We start from the raw sequence: 25,281 nt of genomic DNA on the forward strand, positions 1-25,281 counted from the left end.
TATATATGTGTACAACTAAAAATTTGTCTGCAAATTTTTTGTGAATTTTTTTTTTTCGTCTCAAAAAGTATGTGGTAGATACCTTAAAAAATTATAGCATTTTGGATGCATCAATCTTGTCATTTTCTCCATTGACTTCCCTAAACTGAGCCAGCTATTATCCAGTATTTACAGCTATAAAATTAATTTATAATAATAAATTCTATTGTTATAAATATGTTTCCTGTTATAAAATTCTGGATTAAAGACATGAATATAAACTTATGCATGTCACTATTTATAATAATTTTATCTAACTAAAACATTTTTAAGCCTCAGACTTGTTCGTTTCAAAGATTCCAGCCACTCGTATTTCACAGTGCCTGATATTAATGTAAAGAAAACAGTGATTGTAAGGTGGCCTTCAAAATATCTGTTGTTTGAAAAGGAATAGTTTATAATGTTATTCTATATAATGTTATCTGAAAGGTAATAGTTTTGCTAATGTTGAGCCATTGTTGTAAGTTTAATTGAACATTCCACTTCTGTATTGAAATATGTACCCGTTATTTTTTACTCCGGGTAACTGTGACTCAAAACCAATCTTTATCTTATCTTTAATATCCCATATTTTTTATTATGTACAGTTATTGTATGTAGTTTCTTTGTGAAAGAGTAGTAAATTTCTTTTATTATATTTTTTAAAGTGTTTTGTAACTTTACCTATATTTTCTTGTGCAATTTAAAGGGACAAGCATTCTAAAGAACTTCTGGTGTTGCTGTTTTATATTTTAAGACTATATTAGTACCTGTAATTTGTAGGGTTTTAATATCTGATCATGTCCTAACTATTTATGTTTTAATAGTTATGATGGATAATATCCTACCAGTATTATAATCTCATTTTACTTTATTGTAAAGTTATCAGTGTTTATTAGAAATTGTTGTATTTTTTAAATCTGTTAAATATAAATTTTTAAAAATGCTGTGTTTTGTTTTAATTATTGGTGTAATAAACTTTCAGTTTACAAAATCGATCAACCTTAATATTTGACCCATTCTTGCCAAAGTCGATCAAAATTCTATGATATACCAAGGGGAAAAAAGGAGTTGTGGTGCTACTAAGTGGCTTAAAGCCTACCCAGCTTCTAATTGATGAGTTTCAGGTTGTCTTAGAAGTAGAGGCTGCCAGTAAGCAATGCTGGATACATAGTGACCAACCACCACCTTGCAGTTGGTCTTGAAATGGTTGTCACTTTTAAAAGGTTTCCTTTCCCAAAAGTATATTTTCTGAAATCAAATAAATCAATCTCTAAAATAAACTTTTCTATTGGACATTGGGGAAATTACTTGAGAGTCTTTTATTGTTCCAATTTACTTTTTAATGTGTTCAGAATCAGAATAAAGAAAAAACGGCTTACAGCCTTTATTATCTTCTGTCATTCAATTGGCCTTCAAAATTTTATGGACCCTATACATCAATAAATAAAAAATTTTAATTTTGCACTTTATTTAAGGTTGTGCCATGCTAATTAATGAAGCTTATATAATAATTCGATTTTTACACATATGGCCCAATCAAATCAATGACACTCTGCATATGAATCAATAATTACTTTTGCTTCAGTAGCTACAACGCATTCAAGAAACTGTTTAGTCTAGATGTGTGGGGCGTATAAAACAAACAGCTCTGTGCAGACTAATAAAAACTAGTGAAATTCTTATTAAAATGAAAGTAATACGAATCTTATAGTTGATGAAAATGTTGGTGCCCTTTACTTATTATTTGGTCAGGAACTAAACTTTTCATTAAATTTTTAATTATCAATTAAAATTTTTACGATAAGAAGTAAAGTACATTCTAAACATCTTGGAATATATTTTCTTAACAATAGTTTTCAAGTTCGATTCGATACGAAAAAAGCATCTCCGAATTCATATATGCGATATTTTCGACAATATTTCCAACAATTTTCGAAAGCTCGGCTTCTACGTAATAAAGAAGAAAATTTTTATCTTCTTTAATAACTGTGTACTTTTTTTTTTATCTTCTTTAATCAGTGAGGATATTTACAACTCCAGTCAACTCCAGTCAAGCATTGAAAAATGTTAAAACACTATTTCAAAACTTATTTGATAAATAAGATTCACAAAAAAATTACTTATGCGTTGACCCAAATGGTCTATATTTTTGCGTGATAAATAAGACTATAGCAGTGGAGAGATAATGTACCGTAATGTAATTAAAAAGAATACTATAATGTAGTCAAAATAGTATAAAACGTAGTTTATCAAGCAAAATTACAGATCTGGAGCACCTAAATCACGGATGGGCAAACTACGGCCCGCCAGAAGGTTTTATCCTGCCCGCGGATAGAATTTTAACTTGCCAATTCGTGGCGAATATAAACAATATACATTCATTTTCTTGTCTACTTTGTTTAAAGCTATTTTTGTTATTTCTTTTTTAGCAAAGTACTGATGACCTGTTATTTCCTCTATATTTGTTCTACAAAACATAAATTGATGAAAATAGTTAGCTCAAACAGCTTCAATTGGTAAAATGTTGAAAGCAGAAGTTCTTTATAGAGTAGCCGTAGATTGGCGCCATCTGAAGCAGTTGTTTCTAAGTATGCCAACGCATGAGTTTTACAAATCATTACTAAAAGCTAGTTTCCCAAATTTAATATTTCATGACCAAGTTCCGGACCCGGACGTTCCGGACGCATGCATGTATGACTGCTTCATAAATGTTAATTAGTGACCTTTCCACCATATGTTGTCCCAATATGGATTGATTGCACAAAACCGATTCCCTGCAGAACACCGAAGTCAAGCATTACTCTACCCTGCAGAACTCGCCTACTGACTGCACTGAGTGCAGTCAGTAGGCGAGTGGGGACCAAGAGTGCGCGGTATTGGACCTCTTTAAACCATTTTACCTTGAAGTGCTCAACTTCAAGCTCAGGTCGCCGGTCTGCAAAGCAGGAGAGACAACCATCCCGTCAGCAGAGGATCAAAATTGGATGGCATGTCTTTCAATCATCCTCAGGGATGTTTCCTATACCGTCGCCAATAACCCATAGTGCAGCTTATGGTGGTATAAATAAAGCACCTACCGACCTACTACCACCAAATGTTAAAAGAAAATCAAGAAGTTCAATTTTACTCAAAAATAAAGCGTGTAAAAACTGGCCTATTGCAATAATTCAAATTATTGATTAAAAAATAAACGAAACGTGACAAACGCGAAGTTTACATAGTGCCCTCTCTGAACAAGAAACTAAACTTCAATCAATAATGTTGAGAGCATTTAAAAGTCTGATCTAGAAATTCGCAGTATGGAAAATGTTCCTTTTCAAAATATAAACAGAACGTTTCTTGGTAACACGAATGGCGGCTTACACATGCTGGCAAGATGTACTTGATGATATTACTGTACGGTGCAAGAAATCAAAGACTTTAGTACGATTTGCTAAATTAAAGAACAATGAAGACAGAGTGGAATTCTGTCTTAGAGATGATTTCATTAGGTAACAATCTTCTGTTTAGTTAATCATTCGGTGTCGAATCATTCAGTTTTATTTGAAATAAATATTATTTTCCCTTATTCCAAATTTATTTATAAATTTTTTTATTCACAAATTGAATAACAATTTTTTCCCCTTTATTAGAATCCCCTCCCCGATTTCGATATTAAATTACGAGTTTTTCATGTTTGTATTATGTAGGTATGTAAGTTTAATTAGCAAAAGTTTTTCTGCTAAATTATGTTATTAAATTTTATATTGTATTTTTCACTATTGTAAAATTGGAAGGTTTTTCAGATAATAAGGGAATTTGCATGAAACTGTTCATTTTTTACTTTTTCTAATGCAAAGAACAAAAAAAAGGTATATTGATTAAATGTATATCAATTTCTCCTGTTTATGATATATCAGTTCAGACCAACTTTACTGGTTACTTGGTTCTGTTTTAAACATCTAGGAATAATTTCATGAAGCCCTTTAAGTTGGTCCCCTTCTGTAATGTTTATTTATAGTTTCTCACAGGCTGCTTGGCTATTATTTATGATGCAGAAATATTCCCCTATCAGTTAAAGAAAGAATTGTAGGACTTACTTCTGGGAGAAAGATTTGTAATCTGCACCAAAAACAATTAACAAGCTTCAGCAATTTACGGGCAGTGGCACCCAAGAAACAATTTCAATCGTTTGGAAAAATTTAGTTTTCCTTTAGAAAAACTTGCTAAAGTAATCATTTACGATATTGTAGCTTTTAGACATTTAACTGGAGACCAGATTTTAAAGGGAAATCTCAAAAAATACCAATTAAAACAAAAATCAAAAAATGCCATTAAAAACATCCAAAACTGTTCATAATATAGAAGAGAAGAAAAAAAAAATACTGTAAAAATAGGGATTATTTGATACCAAGTAGCTTCATTTATATTTTAATTTTTAAAAATAAACCTAATTCTTGAGTTTCAGAGAGATAAAAACAATTACCTATTTGAATTATTGTAATGATATAAGATTATCATTATACATTGTTAATAGATGAATTCTATTTTATTTCTTCTTATTTTGCCACACATTTTATTTTCCTAAGTTACATTTTTTTCAGGTACAGTTAATTATATTAGAAAGAAATCCAAGTAATCATTCATTTCATTGCGTTTAACATATTAGCAAAATGTACTTGTATAAAATTGCAATAAATTTAAAAAATACAACTGCAGAAAATAATGAAAGGTAAGCTATTGTGGTGGTTGGTGAGTGAAGAAAGTAAGGAGAAACCTTCATGTATTTTTTAAAAAAATGTTGCAAAATTCTGAACAAAATCCTAAACAAAATCCTTATAAAAACATATTTTTCTTCCTTAGTTGATTGCTTGAGTATTAAATAAGTATTTCTACTAAATAATGTTTAAAGTAAGTCTTATGTAATGTAATCAGTTTAAAGTTTTTTATTGAAAATCCCACAGTTTCATATCATTAAGTACCAGCTTGCCTGGAAAGCAAAGGCAGTAGGTAACCCTATTGCCACCACCATGTCGTTCATCATTGTGCCTTAATCTCCATGAAGTTTATCTAATCTACCACTATTATTAACACTGTTTGTATACTAGTAATAGTATATTACTATATATAAGAAAAATTAAACCTCATAAAACCCAATTAAACTAAAAAAAGACCAATTAAGCCCAACAAAACTCACCTGGGTTGGGCCTTTTTTAAAATAATAACCCAGGTTTTTTTCAACCTTTCTCCATGATTAATGAATTCTTACGAGAATGTTTTGTTCTTTGAAATAAATTCAGTTTTTGGTGATAATGGTCATCTTGACAGGTTGCATTGTTTTATAAAATCTACTAGATTTTCATGTTGGCAGTGCAATGCAAATATCTTTTTTGGTTCAAGTAGCAAACTGTAATAAACTTTTATTTTATAGAAATAAGGCTCAGCAGTGGCTCAATATCATGTGTTCATCTCGACATAAAAAATATTGGGAAAAAGCGAATGAACTAAGAGTCGAAGGAAATCAGTGTTTTCAAGAGAAATCATACTCAAAGGCTGTAGAATTTTACACACAGGTATTTAAATTCTTCTTTAATGATTAAAGTATTTTAGTTTTATATTTCAGTAAAATTTACCCAGAATTATGGCTGCCCTCTAGCCAGTCTTTATTTTTAAAAGCTCCTTTTTAATGCTTCCTAAATGAAATCTTTATTTTTTACATAGCCAGATGTTGGTTTTTTTTTTTTATTATGAAATTAAATATTTTGTATTTTATTATGAGCAATGATGGTTTATTGATGGTTTTTTATTTGCTTTTTTTAATGAAATACATGTTTTAGGATAGCTATAAAAATATTCAGAAATATTAGAAATATTCAGTTTAATGTTTTTAAACTGGGAACCAAAGTTCAAACTAATTCAAATTCGAACTATGTTCAAAAATGTTAAAAATATGCTTAGATAATCTTTGAATAAACAACTTCATTCTAGGATTAAACATATTTTTGAAAAGGAAAATGAAAGTTTTACCTAATCAGATTTTAGAAAAAATAAAGCCTTGCTTTGCATGAATGCTAACATTTTGCCAGAATAAACATTTCGATGCTATTTTTTTTATTTTTATTTATTATGATGACATCATTGTTAGGAATTTGGACATTTAAAGTTTCTCAAGATTTTTTCAATCATCATGCATGCTTTCCAGTGGTGTAGTTTTAATGTAATGTTCGAGGAGATTATCTGTTATTTCCTTCTAATATTCATCTATGTACTCTAAACGTTTAAATTACAAAAAAAGAATCTTGAAAACTTTCTTATATTTACATCCTATTTACCATACAATAGTTCATTAATCAACTAATATATAATTTCGAAGGGGATTTTGTCCCCAAAACTAGGCCACTGACGTTTATTTATCCAAATAAGGTTATATTTGACTCAGTGCAGCTAGAGTCTTAAGATTTCAACACCCAAAACTTTCTTTATAATCACTTGTGTCTTTATTATTTATTTTAAATTTAGGAAAACTGTCAAAAAATTGATTGAGTAAATTATGAAATTAATTTCAGAGCATTCTTGCTGCACCGTTTCCAAAATCTGAAGATTCTGCTGACAACCGCATTGAAGAACTTGCTTTGGGATATGGTAATCGATCGGCTGCTTTATTTCACTTACACAAAAATGAGGTACTTGGTTAAGAGAGATTTACATTTCTTGATTAGTGTACTGCTTTTGTAACCTTTTATAGTACTTTTAAGCTTACTTTATGCAAAGTATTGTTTATAAATACAATCAAATATACAGAAAAATATTAAAATATGAATAAATAAATATTTAAGAGATAAAAATGATGATCAATTCATCAAAATAAAAACCACATAAAGTTTCTGTGAAATATTTTAAAAAGACATATTTTTAATTTTTTTTCTTAGAGCCACTTTAATATACATATTTTTTAAATTTAAATTTTATCATTTACACCTACATTGCAGACAATAGAAATAAAATTCTTCGTGTCCTAATATTTAAAACTTTTTATAGTCAAATTAGAGAATAATAAAAAATAATTTATTTTTTTTATAATTAAATGCAACCTTTAACCTTTTTCATAATTAAACCATTTATCACAACACTTCACAAAAAAAGTGAATATAGTTTTCAAACAAGAAAAATATGAATAAAAAAAAATACCAGGGTCATGAATAAGAATACAATGTATTCTTTCAATTCTCAATAATGAATTTAAACAGTATTTTGCCATCTTTTTAACCATAAAATATAGTTATGATTACCTAGGTTAAGAATCGGTGGTCCATCTCTCTCTTTTCTAGAGAAATAATTTTATTGAGAAGTAACATAAAGAAAAATAGTTATTTAAATCATTTTCTGCGCCCGGTGGCTGAATCCCTTCAATGGGTCGATAAATGTGTACCAAGCATGCTTGGGAACTAAACAGTGGGGGTTTTGCGTTCGGCTGACCACCAAACCGGAACATCTGCTCCTGCACTTAAGAGCCCAAGGTCAAGAAAACTGAGATGGACACAGTAGGCTTTGGCCCTCTATGGGCTGTCGCACCACTGAGTTTAGAGTTTAAATCATTTTCTCCATACTTTTTACTATCCATTCCAGTGATTCATTCTCAATGGAAACATTTTTGTTTTGGAAGCACAAAAAAGGTTTTTTGAAGAGGTTTCCTTGGAATTAAATGAAAATGAATAAAAATTTTGGTTGTTATATTATAATAGCTTGAATAATATGGACGTTAAAATAATGTGTGTTTGGAATGGCAGGTGGATCTTAGTATATTAAGGAACTTAGACTGTATTTCTAAGAGATGTGCAATTTTTTTTTCGCATCTTAATTTCTATTCTCGAAATCCATGTGAGGGAAATTCAAATTATTTGGAGATTGTTACTTTGGATGCTTTCATTGTCAGTTCCTACCAATGCTTTTTAATTTTTGCAGGAATGTCTATTAGATATTGATCGAGCGATTCATTACAATTATCCCATCAATCTCAGATTTAAGCTATTTCAACGAAAAGGGCAATGCTACATGAAACTAAATCAGCCCGATGCAGCTATGGAAGGTAATAAATTTTCTATATTCAATAAGTGTCCTTTTACTGTTTTTTAATATCAGTACAATATTTTGATATTGCTTTTTAAAAAAAGATTTATTAGTAATTTGTGTGCAGAATGCCGAGAATTTAAAGATTGTCTTATTTTTCAGCTTTCAATATGTCGGTGGAACTTTTAAAAGAAGCGTCATTGGATCCAAAGCGTTTAGGTAATAATATATATGATTATTTAACTATTTTAATGTTCATGTTTTTTTTTAGTCTTTTTTAAGACGATCTCTGTAACAGGATTTGGTGTGGTATGTTGTTTTTTCTTACGTCAATGTGCTTGGTTCGACTATTTTCAAAAGGTGACTGGGAAAAACTAATAGCCGATTGATTGTCACTAAATATAATACAATCACTTAAATCAGTGTTTTCACTACAGCGCGAGAACGCGAGAATCTCGCATATTTTTTTCTTTGCTCGCATTAAAAAATGATTACCGCGAGAAATTCGCGCATTCTATAAATCATTTTCAAAATTCGCGAATTTCTTGCATTTTGGAAAAAGCTTCGAATTACGCCATTTAGAAAAAAATCCGTTTCACTTTTCTTCCTAGATCTTTCATTATTTTTATCATCTGCCCCATTATCTAGCTTCCCTATTTACCAGTATTATTTAGAACCTTTTCGAACAACAGAACACAACCACGGAACCCCTTTCAGAGCACATTTCTCTACAATCACATGTTCACCGTAGGTAAGGTTTCTTCATGTAAGACGTTAACATTTTTTATGAACTTATGTAAGATGGACAAATACCTTGTAAAGGCAAAATCTTCTATGATGATGCACCAAAAATATTCAATGCTTTAAAAAATAGAAGACATTAAAAATTTATTATAATCAAAGAAATAATTTTTTTTAAAGAGTTTTAGTGTTTTTTTAGTTTTTAGAAATCTCACTTAACTTTTTGAAATCTCACCTTGCTTTTGAGAAAGGGTGAGAAATTCTAACCCATTTTTTTTCTATGATGAAAACGCTGTAAATTTAATTCTCCACACTCATCTATTATACGCTTAATCCACATTACCTCTTTGGCAGCGTCAGTTTAAGTCACACACTCTGATTCCATTGTAGATAGACTCACACATTTTTGTTTAAAAGTTTTCCAGAATATCAGAGTTTTATCCAAAAACAATATTGTACCACCTACTGATATTCTGTCATCCCAGTTAGCAGCGAAATATGAGTCACAGTAACAATTAATATTTAATTCCTCAATATTTGACAATTTTAGCAAATAATCTTGAGTAATTTGAACATAACCTAATAATCTTAATAAAGTATTCCAGTGTTTTAAGCCTGGGTTTTCTTGAAATTGTGTTAATATATGTATTGCATAACAAAGTATGCAATAAATATATTTTGTAAATGTTAACTGTATATTTCTATGTTACTGTACTTGTACTGTGTGGTTCCTGATAGCTAGTTTTGAAAGATGACACTTCTGTCTTCGTTCTGTTAAAACAGCAATTTTGCTATAAAATACATTTTCAGTGCGTATTGTTAAATGAATTTTTACTCAAACAATTAGAATTAATTTATTTTTAAAATCTGTTAATTAGCAGTAATTAAATAAATAAAAAAGACCATTGGAGTATTATCATCATTGTTATATTAAATCATTTCCTCCCAATTTTTAAATAAATTGGCAAAATGAGGCTTTGTGAAAAAAAAAAAATTTAAATTTTTGCTATTTTTATTTTCGCTTAATGTACGAAAATTTAACAGAACATTTGAAATATTTCTTTTTATAGTAAAAAATTGTTTTTAAATGTTTTGACATAATTTGTTTCATTAATGAATGGTTTTATTTTAGTTCCAAATAAACATTGTTTAAAAATGGTTATAGAAGTTAATTATTTTCTAAAATTAAAGCTGTCATATCATTAAGTATTGTAATTTTTTAAAATATTTATTTAGAAAATTTAAAATATAAATTTTTTATTTCAAAATGATTAATTTATTTAACAATACATTTTATTTCAAAATGATTAATTTATTTAACAATACATTTTATTTCAACACGTTAATTAATGTATAGTCATTTTTCAGCTCGCCAAGAAAATGATGTAGAAACCTTAATAAAAGCTGTTGAGGAAATGAAGCCGTGAGTATTCTCCTATTTTAGCATTTGATATTTGGTAAATCTCATTGTTCATTACGAAATATGCATGTTTTTAATTTTCAACCCAATCTTTAGGTTTGGTTATTATGTAGATTATGGCTTAAATTGACGCTTTTATATAGATTGCAGGAGACTTAATTGTTTAATTTGATGTGTATGATTATATTAAGTTTTTTATTGTCATGTTACATTTTTGAAGTTGAAAACTAAATTTTATTTTATATTTTTAGTTTAAAATTTTATGTTTTAATCCCCCTTCCAAAAAAATAAGCTTTTAGCATAGACTGGGAGATTTAAAAATCTTTCAATTTGTCTCAAAAAAGATTTGGTAATTATGTGACAACTTTTTATTGACTTAAAATTTAGAAGAAATTTTTTTCGTGATGCACCTAATTTTTTAACTTATATTAAAATAAAACTGAACTAAACATAAATTTTTTTTGTCAAATTTCATATTTATCATATTGATCATTCCAATTCACTTTTAAATTTTACATAATTTTATGACAAATCTACAATAATTTTTAACCCAAAAAGAGTGTTTTTTTTTAAAAGCATTTTATTGATCATTACATTAAGATTAAAAAAATTCTGATTAAGTTGTGTATTGTTGTCAGTATAATATCTATCTATAATGTTATATCATTGCAAATAAAGTTTTTATTTATTTGTATTTTATTTATTTTTATTTATTGTATGAAAACATTTCCTTTTTCTATTCTTGAGTTATGAGTGTGTTGCTATTCTAGTCTGTTATAAAATTCTAAATAATAAATGTTGATTTCTTTTCAGGCCAGATGAGGAAAAAGAGGCAGTACGTTCTCATATTCTTCCATTAAGCTATGGCTCCAATCATTCTATTGACAATGCTTCATGTGCAGTAGACATTAAGAATGATAAAACAAAGGGTCGGTTTGTTGTGGTAAGTTCATGTTCGAGTGTACTTGAAAATATTAAGCAATAAAAATATGTTTCATATAAAATAGTCTTGTTAACTTTTTTCAAACATATATTTAATTTTTTTTTCAATTTCTCATGTTTTTTTCTTTTTTCCCTTTTACAATCTTATGTTGGTGAAATAATCTAAGTATTAGTTTCATAACCTTACAACATTCAAGCTCAATATCCATGCAATAATTAGAAAGGTGGATAAAGGGATTTTGGGTAAAAAATAAAAAAAAAATTTTTTTACTCCTTGTTTTTTACTGTTGATACCTTTTCCATAAAGATCATGAAATATATTTATGTTTGTTGCTTTATAATGCAATTCCTCCCCCCCCCCAGCTTTAGTACATGGTGAGTAGCGCTTTTAAGAAGTGCTGAAAGGTACTTATTTACGTTTTATAAATGCACTTAAACATGCTTTGTAACGGGTGTTTTTAAAAAGTGCTTAATTTTCCCTTTTCAAAAAAAAATTTTTTTTTTTACCATGTTGCTTTTCGACATGCATTATACTAAAACGTGATTTTCACAATTCATTCAAACAAAATGCATTTTGTCATACCATCAGTCCCTAGCCTGTAGGAAAGCACCAATCATTTTACATGTTTGATGAAATACTTGCGGATCCGCATGTGCGTATACTGAGCTGGGTACTGTGAGATTCTTGCACTCTCATCTGGAACTCTGCTGATTTTGCAAGATATTCTCAATTTCAGGCTTCATTTTCCATCCTCTAGAATTAAACCGAAAAACTCTCGATCTTTTTATTTTGGCTAATATAATTAAGAAAAGAGTTCTTTGTCAGAAACTAATTATTTTATCATGATCATGTAAAGTCACTGAAAATTATTTTGCATTTTTTTTATATATCTAGTGCTTATGTATATTTTTAAGTGCTTAAAAAGTATTTAAAAGGTGCTTATTTTTTGTTGAAAGATTTGGCTACACACCATTTAGTAGCTTAATTTTTAGCAACCAGGAATCATAAAAACTATTCATTAATTTTTACCAGACTTGCATTTAGTTCTAATGCTTACATATGTTCTCAAACGATTAATTTATAGACGAAATCAATTATCTAACAATTATAAGATCTAATTAAAATGATCTAACTTTTATTTATTATTTTTTAAATTGTTTATTCACTCACTATTTAAATTAGAAATATATATATATATATCATTGTGATATTCAATGTTTTAGGCTAACAGAGAGTTATCACCTGGTGATACTCTGTTTGTGGAGGAAGCCTATTCATCTGTATTGCTGCCTGTTCATTATCCATCTCACTGCCATCACTGTTATGTCAAATCGTTAGCTGTAGTTCCGTAAGTTACTTTTATTTCTTCACATCCGCTTTCTATTTATGTAATTTTACAGTCATTTTCATAGCTCTTCAAAATACTGCTATCCACTAAGAAAATCACCACGTCACTAAAGCAATTAAATTTTACATTTTGACCTATATTGGCTTTTAAATAAGTTTAGAGTGTAAAATACTTTATTTAATGTCAAAATAGCCTCCTTAATGCTCAACTAATAACTTAAGTAAATATTATTTGATATATTATCCATTGAATATTTTTGTGACTAGCTAAATATTGGTGCCTAAAAAGTTTCATTAGTGTATGGCATATGTTAAAAATAACTCATGAAAACCCCTATATATCAAGAACTCCCAAATAGTGAGCAACATGTGAAAGAAATTTCACACTTTCAAAGCCATCTTAATGACAATGTGAGTTCACATTTAAATGAGGGTAAATTGATGGGTTCTGTGCAATATTTTTGTCACTAAGCATTGACTTTGGAAAAGGAAGAAAAGCAGTTTTGTTCAACCTATGGATCAAAAGGTGCTTTGAAAAACTGTCATAGATTCTCTTCTACAAGGCAAGGTAAGTGTGGGAGTCAGGAGAAAAATTACTGACGTTATGTATTGATTGTCTGGTTCATTGTTTATTTTTGTCTATACCAGTATTTAAAAACTGCTTTACTCATTACATTTTATTTAATGGTTTTGATAATTCGAGTTTCAATTAGTATGAGGTAAGACTTATCCTGTCCATCTCGTGTTATCGGGAATCTATTATCTGCATATACGTGATATTTGGTGAATAATTTAAAACAAATTTCTTAACAAAATTTTATTACGCATTCTCATAATAAATTTTTTAGAATTGGTAAGTATATATATCGTCTGTGACCAATATCATCAGTATAACATCCCAGGGTGGGCCCTGGCCTTCTCTAAAACATTTCTCCATTTTGTTCTCTTTAGCGAAAATTTTTGCCAGTTTATTACTTTGATTGTTTTAAGATCCGTGCTGATGGAGTCCAACCATCAAAGTTTTGGACGTCCTCTAACTCTGCTAACAATTTGTTTGTCTTTGAAAATCTTGTGTGATTTACTTAGCTTGTAAATAACAAATCTCACAATCATAATTTTGATAAATTACAAAGTATCCAAAGTGTTCAAGCTTCAACTGAAACTCTGTGCTGGATAAAATTACAAGAGTAAATGATTACTTTACTATCTGAAAATGAAAAAGTCAGAGGTAACTTCACTGATAAAATTCCTTTAATTCCCAATTGCTCTTTTTTTTCAGGATGTGATGGATCTCATTTTTTTCATTTTATGTGCAACAAAAATTGAATTATTAATAATTCACTTGTAAATCATGATTTTTAACAAAACTATAATTTCTGTTTATGTCATTGTCATCAATATGACTTTATTATTTAAATTTCCTTAGGTGTCATCAGTGTTCACAAGTTCGTTACTGCTCCCAAAAATGTGCTGATTTATCATGGGAGAAATACCACAAATGGGAATGTGGTAATTTAGACCTATTGCATTCGGTGAGTATGTTATTCTAACTATAGTACATGTATACTAACTATAGTTTCTTTGGTACAGACTTATTCTAACTATAGTTTCTTTAGTACAGAGCACCAGTAACTTGTCTGTACACATTTTCACTGCTTCGTTTATGCACGTCAATTAACCTTTTTTTTAAAAAGTTAATGAAGGGAATGTAAATAATAAAAAAATTACAATACAAACAATGTGAAATGTCCACAATTATGAAGAGGTAATAAATTATTTAATAACAATAACACAGACTAAAACATGAAACTGATAAAACCAAAATAGCATAGAAATTTTTTTTTTAAATATCGATTGCTTCTCCCGGAAACCTTTAATAATTATTTTTTGTTAGACCGAGTCAAAATTTAGTGGTCCTGCACTAAAAAATCACCGTTAATTTCGAGCTCTACTTCTATTTGTTTTAATTAATCTACTTAACAGTATCCACTACAAAAAAAGGTTAAAAATTTTTTGCAGTCATAATTGTTAATTATAAAATAATCCTGAATATAAGAAAGAAATTCTTAAATAAATATTTGGTTTGACCTATGTAAACCTGTTCCTGCTAGCATAACTTGTAATTTTGGGGAAACTTTTCTTAATTTTCTAATAAATGAGTTTATTAAAGCAATTAGAAAAAAGTGTCTCATTGTTTAAGGTTATTTCAATTCCTAATAAGAGTTTAAAGACATTGTTTTAAACAACTTACTTTCGCTTAAAGTTTTTCTATTATTCTCTTTCTAGGTGGGTATCGCTCATTTAAGCTTCAGGACAATTCTAGTCACTGGATTAGATTTTCTCCAAGGTAAATGCTAATAGAAATTTTGAAATGTTTTATTGGATGCAAGGAGCGGTTGGATAATTTAATGTATTTTTTATTCTCAATCTTAGAAAATCGTGAAGAGCTAGTGAAGTCTTCAACCTCATTATATCCCTTTGATTTCCCTGATGGTAAATACAGAAATGATTACTTTGCAGTTTATCATCTGGTGGCCCATGATGACATGCCTACAGACGACACTTTTCAATATGCATTGGTAATACTTCATTGTTTTTACTAGAGAAAAGTTATCAAAGAGAATACTGTATATTCCAAAATATAATTCGACCATCTGTTTTTGATTGCCCATTTGTAAATTTTTGGTTTGTCCAAAGATGAAAATTTCTAAAATTAAAAAAGCATGAAAAATATTAAGTCTACTAAGTTTTCTCAAGTTATAAATATTTCACATTGCTCTCTTTCAATATGATACATTTTCTTTCAAATGTCATTTAAAATGTTTAAAATCTTTTAAAAAGTGTAGAATTTTAAATTCTTTGGATGGAAAGATAAATTAAAAATTTTGTGCGACTCAGCAGTTTAAATTAGTAGCTTTATGGTATGTTATAAAAGTTTTCATTGTGTTGTATTTTTTTAAATGTTCTTGACTAAATTATCTTAACTTTTCTTATTCTTAATTTTTTTCTGATTGGATTCAAAAATTCAATATCGCAAGTTGTATTTTCTCGTTTTTAAAATCCAATATCACGATTAATATTCACACGATTATGAAATCTAATATCGAGATTATTGTTAGAGTAAGCTTTTTCTTGAATTAGTTGCTAAAGGGGTGTTATATTTTGCATTAGAAGGTAATTTAATTATAAATGTTAGTTCAAAAAATTGTGTTAAGTATGAAAGATGTATGGTATATAAATTGATATCGATTTTTCGCGCATAAAATTTGCAGGGTTTTTCAATTTGCCACAATCACCCCTGCTTGTTATGCACATGAGAAATTATTTTGTTGTTGTCTTTTTACTTTTCAGACAGCCCTCCTTTTGCTGATGCTATTGGATCGAATGAACTATTTCGCCACCTTAGAAAGCCAAACATTACGCGAAAGGCTCATCAGCTGCAATCTTAACAGCCGTGTAGGGTCTGCTCCATCCACGCCAACTCATAAATCTAGAAGCCCCGTCCATTCTCGTCTCTCTGTAAATTCAGTCGAAGAGAACGACATGCCGACTGGTCCACCCGCTATGGAAATGTTTATTAGTGGACTGATACTGCGTCATATTCTGCAATTGATCTGCAATGCCAATGCTATAACAGAATTGCAAACATCATCTCAAAGTGGTACTTCTGTTCTTAACCAGAAACAAGTGAAAATCGCCACTGGACTTTTTCCCACTGTCAGTCTCATGAACCATTCGTGCAATCCCTCTGTTATATCCAGGTGATTATTTTTGTAATTGATGCTGATACATTCACATGATTTAAAATCACATTGCGATTTCAGATCATGTTTCGTATTTTCACTATAATGTATCGAATATTGCATCTTATATTCATGCTATTCAAAAGCCACTATTATGATTCGTGTTCAAGTGATTTAAAAATTATATTTTGGAATCCATGCTCACAGGATTTTAAAATGAAACGTTGATATTCATACTAATACAATTTTGAAATAAATTATTCATATTTATGCAATTTAAATAAGTAAATAAAATTTCGCATCAACATTTTTATTTAAAGGATGATAACATTCTGTGGATTAATATTTACTACATATACTTTTTTCTTGCTCAAATTTCAGGCATTTTTTTCAATTATTTAAAAAAAAGGTTCTGCACATAACATTTTTGGCTTTCTATTTTCAGTGTTTTTTTTTTTTTTTTTACCAAACTCATTTCTGTAGTATAAATCAATATAAAATTCTTTAAAAATTATATATTTTTAAAAAATCATGGTTTCAAACAAATCTTGTCAGAATGAGGTTGCGACAAAAAAGTTTAAACTAGTTACAAGAGTTAATTAATGTGTGCAGAGAGTTTTTTAACTGAGATTTTGTGTTCGCAGAAAGTTTTTCATTTTATCTAAGTCTGCTGATACTAATTCTGATACTGCTCACATTCATAATGAATCATCTTTATGTGCATTAATTATATAAACTAATTTGTTATAATCACAAAAAATATTTTACTGATATCTCAAGCTAAATTTATACATGCTGTCAAAACATGGAACTTGTAATCTTTTTGTGCTAAATTGAAAAAACTAAAAAAAATTTATTGTGATATTTTTTAATTATTGTAATAATTATCCTTATAGACATTAATGCTAAATAACCATGGTGCATAGCGTTTTTAAAAAAGTACTTAAAGGTGCTTATTTTCGATTTTCGTTTTTTAAAAGCCCTTTAAGGTGTTTTTTCATCGGGAGTTTTTAAAAAATGCATAATTATCTCTTTTCGAAAATGAGATTTTTTTTCTTTACTATGTCAATATTTGCCACGTATTACGCAAAAGCATGATTTTCACATTGTTCTATTCAACGTTTTCACAATTCATTCAACCACAACCTATTTTGGCATCCCGTCAATCCACATCGTATGAAAGCGCCAATCATTTTACATGTTTGATGAAATACTTGGGAGGCCACATCTGCATCTACTGAGATGGGTTTGATGAGATTCTTGCACTCTCGTGTGCAACTCTGCTGCATTTTGCTAGATGTTCTCAATTTCAGGCTTCATTTCCCACCCTCTGAAATAGCACAGAAAAATCTCTCTATCTTTTTATGGTGGCTGATATAATCAGGAAAAGAGTTCTGTGTCAGAAACTAGTTATTTTATCATGATTAAATAAATTCTTTGAAAATTATTTTGCATTCTGTTAATGTAAATAGTGCTTAAAAATATTTTTTGAGTGCTTAAAAAGTACTTTAAAGATGCTTATTTTTTGTTGAGAGATTTTTCTACCCACACTGAATGTGTGTGGCTACTAAGCAGTGAGTTAGTGTAGGCAGACCAGCTGGTCACTGCTAGATGCTCTAAGGAAATAAGTGATAAATATCTCCATTTTACATGAAGCTAAGATTATTCAATGTTAAGTTAAATTGATAAATGCTCACTATCATTGCACTATACTCACTATGTAATATATTAAGCATCATTAAAATATTTGATAAAGCCTTTCATTCATTTCTTAAAATTATTATACTAATTGTTTTAATATTTGTTGATTTCTTTTTCTTTTTTTAGTTTTTCTCGGAATGTACTTNATCAGAATTTTTTTTTACATGTGAATGCGATTCTTGTGAAAATGAAGATGAACGGGAGCAAAGATTTCAAGTAAATATTTTTAGAAGCACATTTTAACAAATATTGTTTTTGGAAAGCCGCTTAGAAGTTAATATAGATATTTTTTTAATATTTTATATGTGTGAACTGGCATCTTATTATTCATTTGTGGTTTTCTTCCCTGGTTTTTCTGTGTAATGAGAAGAAATTTCTATATAAAGCTGTCCATATGCAACATTTTTGACCTGTCACATTGAAAAAGAAAAACTATCTGAAGGTACTAGAGATTATTTCGGTACCACAACGAACTCTCAAGCAGTGTTTTCACTACAGCGCGAGAATCTCGCATATTTATTTATTTTCTTGCATTAAAAAATGATTAACGCGCGAAATTCGCGCACTCAATTAATCAGTTTTAAAATGCGCGAATCTCTCGAATTTTGGAAAAAATTTTGTCTTCCGCCATTTTGAAACAGACATGAAAACAACTACGACAAGTCTTGAGAAAAAAATGAGTCCTTCATAATAAGTTGTTTAAAGTTAGCTCTATTTTTAGTTGTAAATGAATAACCAAACTCCCTCACCGACAATTTACAGCAATTTGTAAAAGTTGGAAGTCTGAAAACTATGCTGGAATACCTAACAAGAACTATGAACATGGAAATAACTTCAACGAACTTCACTATTCTATAACAGAAATAATTGAAAAGCCTATGCTGGTAGATGTAGAGGATAGGAAAGTGTGTGCACAATGCTACGAATTTAATTAGTGATTCCGAATAGTTCAGCATCTGTTGCAAGGTCATTAAGCACCCAAAGCCGAATGAAAGCAAAATATTGTAACAGATTGACTGATGAGCATTTGAGCAACCTAATGAGAATAACTGATGAAAAAGTAGATATAGAACATTTTCCATATGATGATGCAGCAAAAATATTCAATGGTTTAGAAATTAGAAGATGTTAAAAATGCATTATAATTAAAAAAAAAAATTTCTAAGCATACTCGTGTCTTTTTTTAATTTTCTGAAATCTCACTTAGCTTTTGGGAATCTCACCCTGTTTTTGAGAGAGGGTGAGAAATTCTCTCCCATTTTTTTTTCTGTAATGAAAACACTGTCTCAAGTCACAATTGGAAGAGCTTCGCATAAAAAAATTGGTGAAATCAGGGTGTGTTATGTGTAGCATTTTAAAAAAGTGCTTAAAGGTGCTTATTTTCAACTTTCATAATTTAAAAGCCCTTAAAGGTGCTTTTTTCATTGGGTGTTTTTAAAAAGTACTTAATTTTCCCTTTTCAAAACTGAGTTTTTTTTTCTTTACCATGTCGATTTTTGCCTCGTGCTATGCAAAAGCGTCTGTGATTTTCACATTGTTCTATTCAAAGTTTTCACCATTCATTCAACCACAATGCCTTTCAGCTTACCTTTGGTCCGTTGCGTATGAAAGCACCAATCATATTACATGTTTGATGAAATACTTATTTCGCATGTGCGTCTACTGAGCTGAGTTCGATGAGAGTATTGCACTCTCATGTGCAGCAGAAACTAGTTATTTTATCATGATCACGAAAAGTCTTTAAAAATTATTTTGCATTTTGTTGATGTATATAGTGCTTAAAAAGCACTTAAAATGTGCTTATTTTTTGTTATAAAATTTGGCTACTCACACTGTGAAATAATTTTAAAACAATATTTAGCATAGTTATGATTTTAGACAAAGACAGTTCCAGCAGCAAAAAGTTTGTTAACTACAAGTAGTTTCAGCTCTCCTGTCAAATCTTCCACATCTTAGCTCCAACTGTCTATTTTTTTGTATGGTCAAGAATCTAACAGAGACACTTTTTCTTACAGAGTGCATTTTTTTATTATAATTGTTTTTATTGTTTAATGCATGGTTTAAACCATGGTTAAAACCAAATGAATTTTTCCTTTAAAAAAACCAGTTTGTTTAGTGTGGTTTGTGCTTGTTATTTATTATTATAAAACCATTTTGTAATAAATAACAAGCTTGTTATTTATTTTAATTTTTCGTGGAAGTAATTTTCATTTTTTTAGTATGTATATTAGTTGGAAAAAGAATGTCGGAAAAAACCTGGTTTAAGCCACACAAAAAAACGAGTTTTTTGGTTTTTTGCCAACCCTGGTTTAATGCCAATAAATGAACCTTAATTTGTCATTCTAGTTTTGATTTTGTTTTAGTTATCTGTGTTTTTTAATTGATTTTAGGCATTAAAATGTCCGTCATGTAGTGGTCCACTTCGAGCACCAGACTCTACAAATAAAGCTTCGTGCTTAGATTGTGATAAACCCAATGACTGCACCACTTCATTAAGAGTGAGTTTATTTTCATTTATTACGATAAAAAAAAAACCTGAACTGTGGACAATGTTTAATTCAGTTTGATGTTTTTTTTCTTTCTAGAAAGTCTTCACTGCTCATGACCTTTATGTGCAAGGCCTGCAACTTGCTGCTAAGGGTAGCTTCAAAGGTGTGACATTTAAGTTCTGTTTTTCATTTATTTTCCGAAATAGTCATGTCATCTGTACTGAAAATGGAGAAGAATAGTGTGATGTGGTCCATGTATTAAAAGTTTTATTTTTTTAATCTAGGAAATTTTAAGAAAAATCTATCTTGGAAAAAAATATTCCTAAAGAGAAAAAGTTTTACATTTTCAATTTCACTGCTTTAGTGAGGAAAATCTCCAGAATTACTGTCTTGTGTAGATATTTGCTTGTGTATTTTCTCTTTAGCTTTTTTTTCTCTTAAAATTAATTTCGGGTTTTTGTACATTGTTGAAAGAAGTGGTCGAATGGATTAACATTGTTAACCGCTTAACAGCGTCTTTTTTCTGGCAAATTGGGTCAAAAAATCATATTTTTGATAAACAAATTTCTGTTAAAATCGAATATATAAACTCAAATCAAGAGTCAAAACTATTATAGTTATTGATTTTATGAAATAGTTTTAATTTTTAATTCAAAAACAATTGCATTTTTGTTTAAAGTTGGCTTTTCTACTAAGCTAGTGAAAACAAAATTCACGCCTTTTCCCACGTAAAAGAAAAGCTCCAAAGCCTTTTGCAATCATACCTCTACTGGACTACCTGAGCCATCTGTTAGAAACATTGTAAAATAAAGAAAGAAAAAATTCTGGCAAATCGTTGCAATCGAGTAAAAAAAATCAGTCGCACAAGCAACGCACGGGCAAAACAAGGAAGGCCCCCTTTAAAGTACCCAAACGATGTTTGGTCGAAATTGGGAAGTGTTTAATTGGCTAGTACAATTTATAAAATTAATGAAAGAAATTTATCACAATTTTTAAATAATTGGCCAAATCAATATTTTGTTTTACTCTTAAAATTTTAAAACTAATTCATTTTAATGTATTATATATTTTGTATCTTCCTACTTATAATTAGCAAAGTTTTGAGAGACAAAATTTGAAATTTGTATTAATAAATTTATTCATATAAATGAAAAAAAGGGTAAATTTTTAAATAATTCGCAAAAATTCAATGAAGCTACATAATTTGCTTTATGATTAAAAGGCTATATTTTTTTAACAAAAATTATTTATTTTAAGACATTATGAAACTTTGAAATTCAATAAGATGATTATAATATTCTTATCTTTTTTTCTGAAGATGCACTTGAAAGACTAAAGAAATGCTACAAAATTCGTGAAAAAGTCATGTACAAGTATAACAGACAGCTCTCTGAAGTCCAAGATCAGTTGGCATGTTGTTATGCTTCATTAGGTAGAAATTTATTTATTTCATTAAAAGTTTATTTTTATTCACAAATTGAAATTTAAACTTGTCTATTTTCTACAAACTAGAGATAATGTAAAAATCAGCCAAAAATAAATTTAAACTGTGGAAATACCAATATATATTTATTCATATGTGTTTATTTATGCTTCTTACTAAAATATATACTATTTTATTGTTTTACCTACTTAGGATTTTTTATAATTTCATTTATTTTTATTTTTTTGGTTCATTTTTATCCTCATTATTAAATCTATTTTCCCTCTTTCACATAATAGTCCTATATAATTTGCTTTTTCCTTAAAATATATTATGGAGAAAATTTTAAGTGATTTATAATCAGAATTTTTTCTCCATTTTAAAGATAGCTTTATTTGCTTTGCTTAATAACTATCCTAATCCCAACTTAAAAGTATAAAGCGTGTTGTTTGCCTTTTTTTTAAAACTTTATTTACCCTTGTTTAAATGAACTTCAAAATCATAAATTTTGAAATATTATAAAGAGAAAAAAAATCTCAATCTCCATCACATTTTTTTTAAACAAATTTATTTCTTACCAACCCTCAATTTTGCAAATAAAATTAATCACATCCAATTTTGAAACTCTTATTGCAAAGGTATATACAGGTTCCCCTCCTCCTTTAATTTGAAGAATTTAAACCAAGCTTTAATGTAAAATTTTGAAAAACCCTTAAATTGTCTTTCATATTGCTGGTAAAGTCATTGCAGTTTGTGTTATGAGGATTTTTTAAAAAAAGTATGTTTAAAATAATTTATTTTACTTTTTAAATATTTTTGTACTAATTAAAAACATTTTCTTTTCATTTATTTATTTTCAATAGACAAGATGATGCTTGCTGTGGAGTATTTGCGGCCAACTCTCACAATAACTGAGCACATCTTTGGGGTATACAGTATAGAGTATGGTAATGAATTACAGAAATACTCTGATCTACTTATCAATGCTCTTGCTCAATCCTATCACGAACGATCTGCCAGTGACCAAGACTTCAGGTGAGTTGAGCTTCATTTAAACCATCTACTTGAGTCTCTTAATGTAAAAAAATTAATTCCCTTCTTTTTTTAATCTGAGCAAAAATAGTTAATAGTTTTACTGTAATCGGAGTAAAGAACATATAATGACTGAGGATTGTATAATTTAAATTTGTTTACTGATGACCCGGCAATGGCATAATCAACGCCTTCGTGGATTGGATGATTTTGAATACATGGTGCGTAGCTTTTTTAAAAAGTGCTTAAAGATGCTTATTTTCGCTTTTTGTTTTTTAAAAGCCCTTAAACGTGCTTTTTTCATTGGGTGTTTTTAAAAAGTGCTTAATTTTCCCTTTTGGAAAATGAGATTTTTTTTTCTTTACCATGTCGATTTTTGTTTCATATTATGCAAAAATGTGGTTTTCACATTGGTTTATTGAACAATTTCACTATTCATTCAACCACAATCCATTTCGGCATACCTTCAGTTCATAATGTATGATAGCACCAATCATGTTACATGTTCGATGAAATACTTGTGAGTCCGCATGTGCCTCTACTGAGCTGCGTTCGGTGGGATTATTGCACTCTCATGTGTAACTCTGCTGCATTTTGCAAGATATTCTCAATTTCAGACTTTTATTTTCCACCCTCTGAAATCGAACCAAAAAAATCTCTCTGTCTTTTTATGATGGCTAATATAATTAAGAAAGGAGTTCTTTGTCAGAAACTGGTTATTTTTATCATTAACGTGTAAAGTCTTTGAAAACTAGTTTGCATTTTGTTATGTATATAGTGCTTAAAAATATTTTTGAATGCTTAAAAAGTACTTAAAAGTTGCTTGTTGAAAGATTTGGCTACGCACCTTGTTATATCTAAATCAGGGTTGGCAAGTTTTTGACACATGGCGGTTTTTACCATGGTTTTTACCGTCATGTCAAAAAACCCTCTGTCAAAAACTGTCAAAAACCCATAGTTTTGGTAAAACTGTATTTTTATTTGAGTTTAACTGCTTATAATTTAAAATTAATTCCTTTTTGGGCAATAAAATTAGAAAAAAAGTTGTTAAAAATATTTAAGAACAGATTCTTGCATTTTCCCAACATGAATATATCAAAACATACTATTTGAAGTAAAATATTAGGATACTAAAAAAAAATTTCAACATTTCCAAGCATCATTTTGTTTGGCATATTACATTACTGAAGAATGTCAAGATTGATTAATTTCATTCTTAAGATCTTGCTATGAGATACACATGTACACATAAAAAGGAAGCCTCATAAAATAAACTTTTCTTATCAATTTTGTTTTCAATATTTTACACAGAAATGAGACATGAAAAAGCCTGGGAAATCCTTTTAGAGTTTCAATATTTCTGTATGAATGTATATCCTTCTATAAGAATACATGTATATAGTTACAAAATCAATTTCAATCATTTACAACATTCATTTATAAAGGCAATTATGTGAAAATAATATATTGTCCGCTATATGCTATAAATTAAGGAAAACAGTAGGTTTTTGACAGTTTTTACCGGTAAAAACATGGTTTTTACCACTGTCATGTCAAAAACCAGTCTTTGACGGCAAAAACCCAACCCTGATCTAAATACAAATTCTTTGTAATGGTTTCGTTAAAATTATTTGGCCGTTTACGCATTTTAATTTTCAGGATTCTAGTGGAAGAGACAAGAGAAGTGCTGGAGAAATCCCATCTCATCTTTTCCATCCATTATGGTCCATACCACGAAGGCCTTCAGGAGCTGAAAGCCAAGCAAAAGCAACTCGAAATGTTCTCAGTCCATTAGTCATGTTCTCTGATGCCATTTTTTCCCTTTCGAACTCTTTACTACAGCGTCTCGCTTGAAATCCTGATGCTGCAGCTTTCTGCTTCAGTAAGTCTTGATATGCGCAATACAAGACTCATTTGGCCAAAGAAAATTTTATGTTCATTATTTGTTTATATTGTACGAAGCTAAGTCATGGTGTTAATAGGAATTTTGGCATTTATTACAAAAACAAATGGCTAATAGACGAGATATTGGCTTAACATTTTTATCGGTAGTGATTCATTCTCACTTCATTTGGGTGGGAAAATAAAGTTTCGTTTAAACCTTTTTACCTGTATGACAGTTCATAGATTTTACATGTCGCGATTTTAAGATGTTACGACTTTTAGGCATGACCTTATTAATTATTTTAAAAAATAAATATTTCTTAATTTGTTTGAGGAAATTTATTCTATTCATCAAATTGCTAATGCTGATCAACTATTTGGCGATCTTGTTACATAGCTGTCCTTTTCCTAACTCCATATAGATGTTGTCTTTCTTGTCATCTTATGCACTGTGCTTTCGCCTTCTATTTTTTTTCCCACATTAGACTATG

General features: G+C 29.2%; 1 protein-coding gene across 1 annotated transcript; it reads left to right on the plus strand.

Moving 5' to 3' along the window:
* Positions 1 to 2,980: 2,980 nt before the first annotated feature.
* On the plus strand, positions 2,981 to 24,916 carry LOC107436230 (SET and MYND domain-containing protein 4). The gene is given in 19 exon segments (XM_043051046.2): positions 2,981 to 3,512; positions 5,432 to 5,573; positions 6,567 to 6,683; positions 7,963 to 8,086; positions 8,230 to 8,286; positions 10,177 to 10,231; positions 11,042 to 11,171; positions 12,395 to 12,519; positions 13,945 to 14,050; positions 14,805 to 14,865; positions 14,952 to 15,097; positions 15,870 to 16,279; positions 18,089 to 18,110; positions 18,113 to 18,178; positions 20,353 to 20,460; positions 20,548 to 20,614; positions 21,770 to 21,883; positions 22,738 to 22,909; positions 24,566 to 24,916. Coding segments are annotated over 19 exon segments (2,298 nt in total). The 5' UTR covers positions 2,981 to 3,372; the 3' UTR covers positions 24,702 to 24,916.
* The last annotated feature ends 365 nt before the right edge of the window (positions 24,917 to 25,281 follow it).

The sequence above is a fragment of the Parasteatoda tepidariorum genome, chromosome 1 (genome assembly GCF_043381705.1).
Source record: "Parasteatoda tepidariorum isolate YZ-2023 chromosome 1, CAS_Ptep_4.0, whole genome shotgun sequence".
Classification (NCBI taxonomy): Eukaryota; Metazoa; Arthropoda; class Arachnida; order Araneae; family Theridiidae; genus Parasteatoda; species Parasteatoda tepidariorum.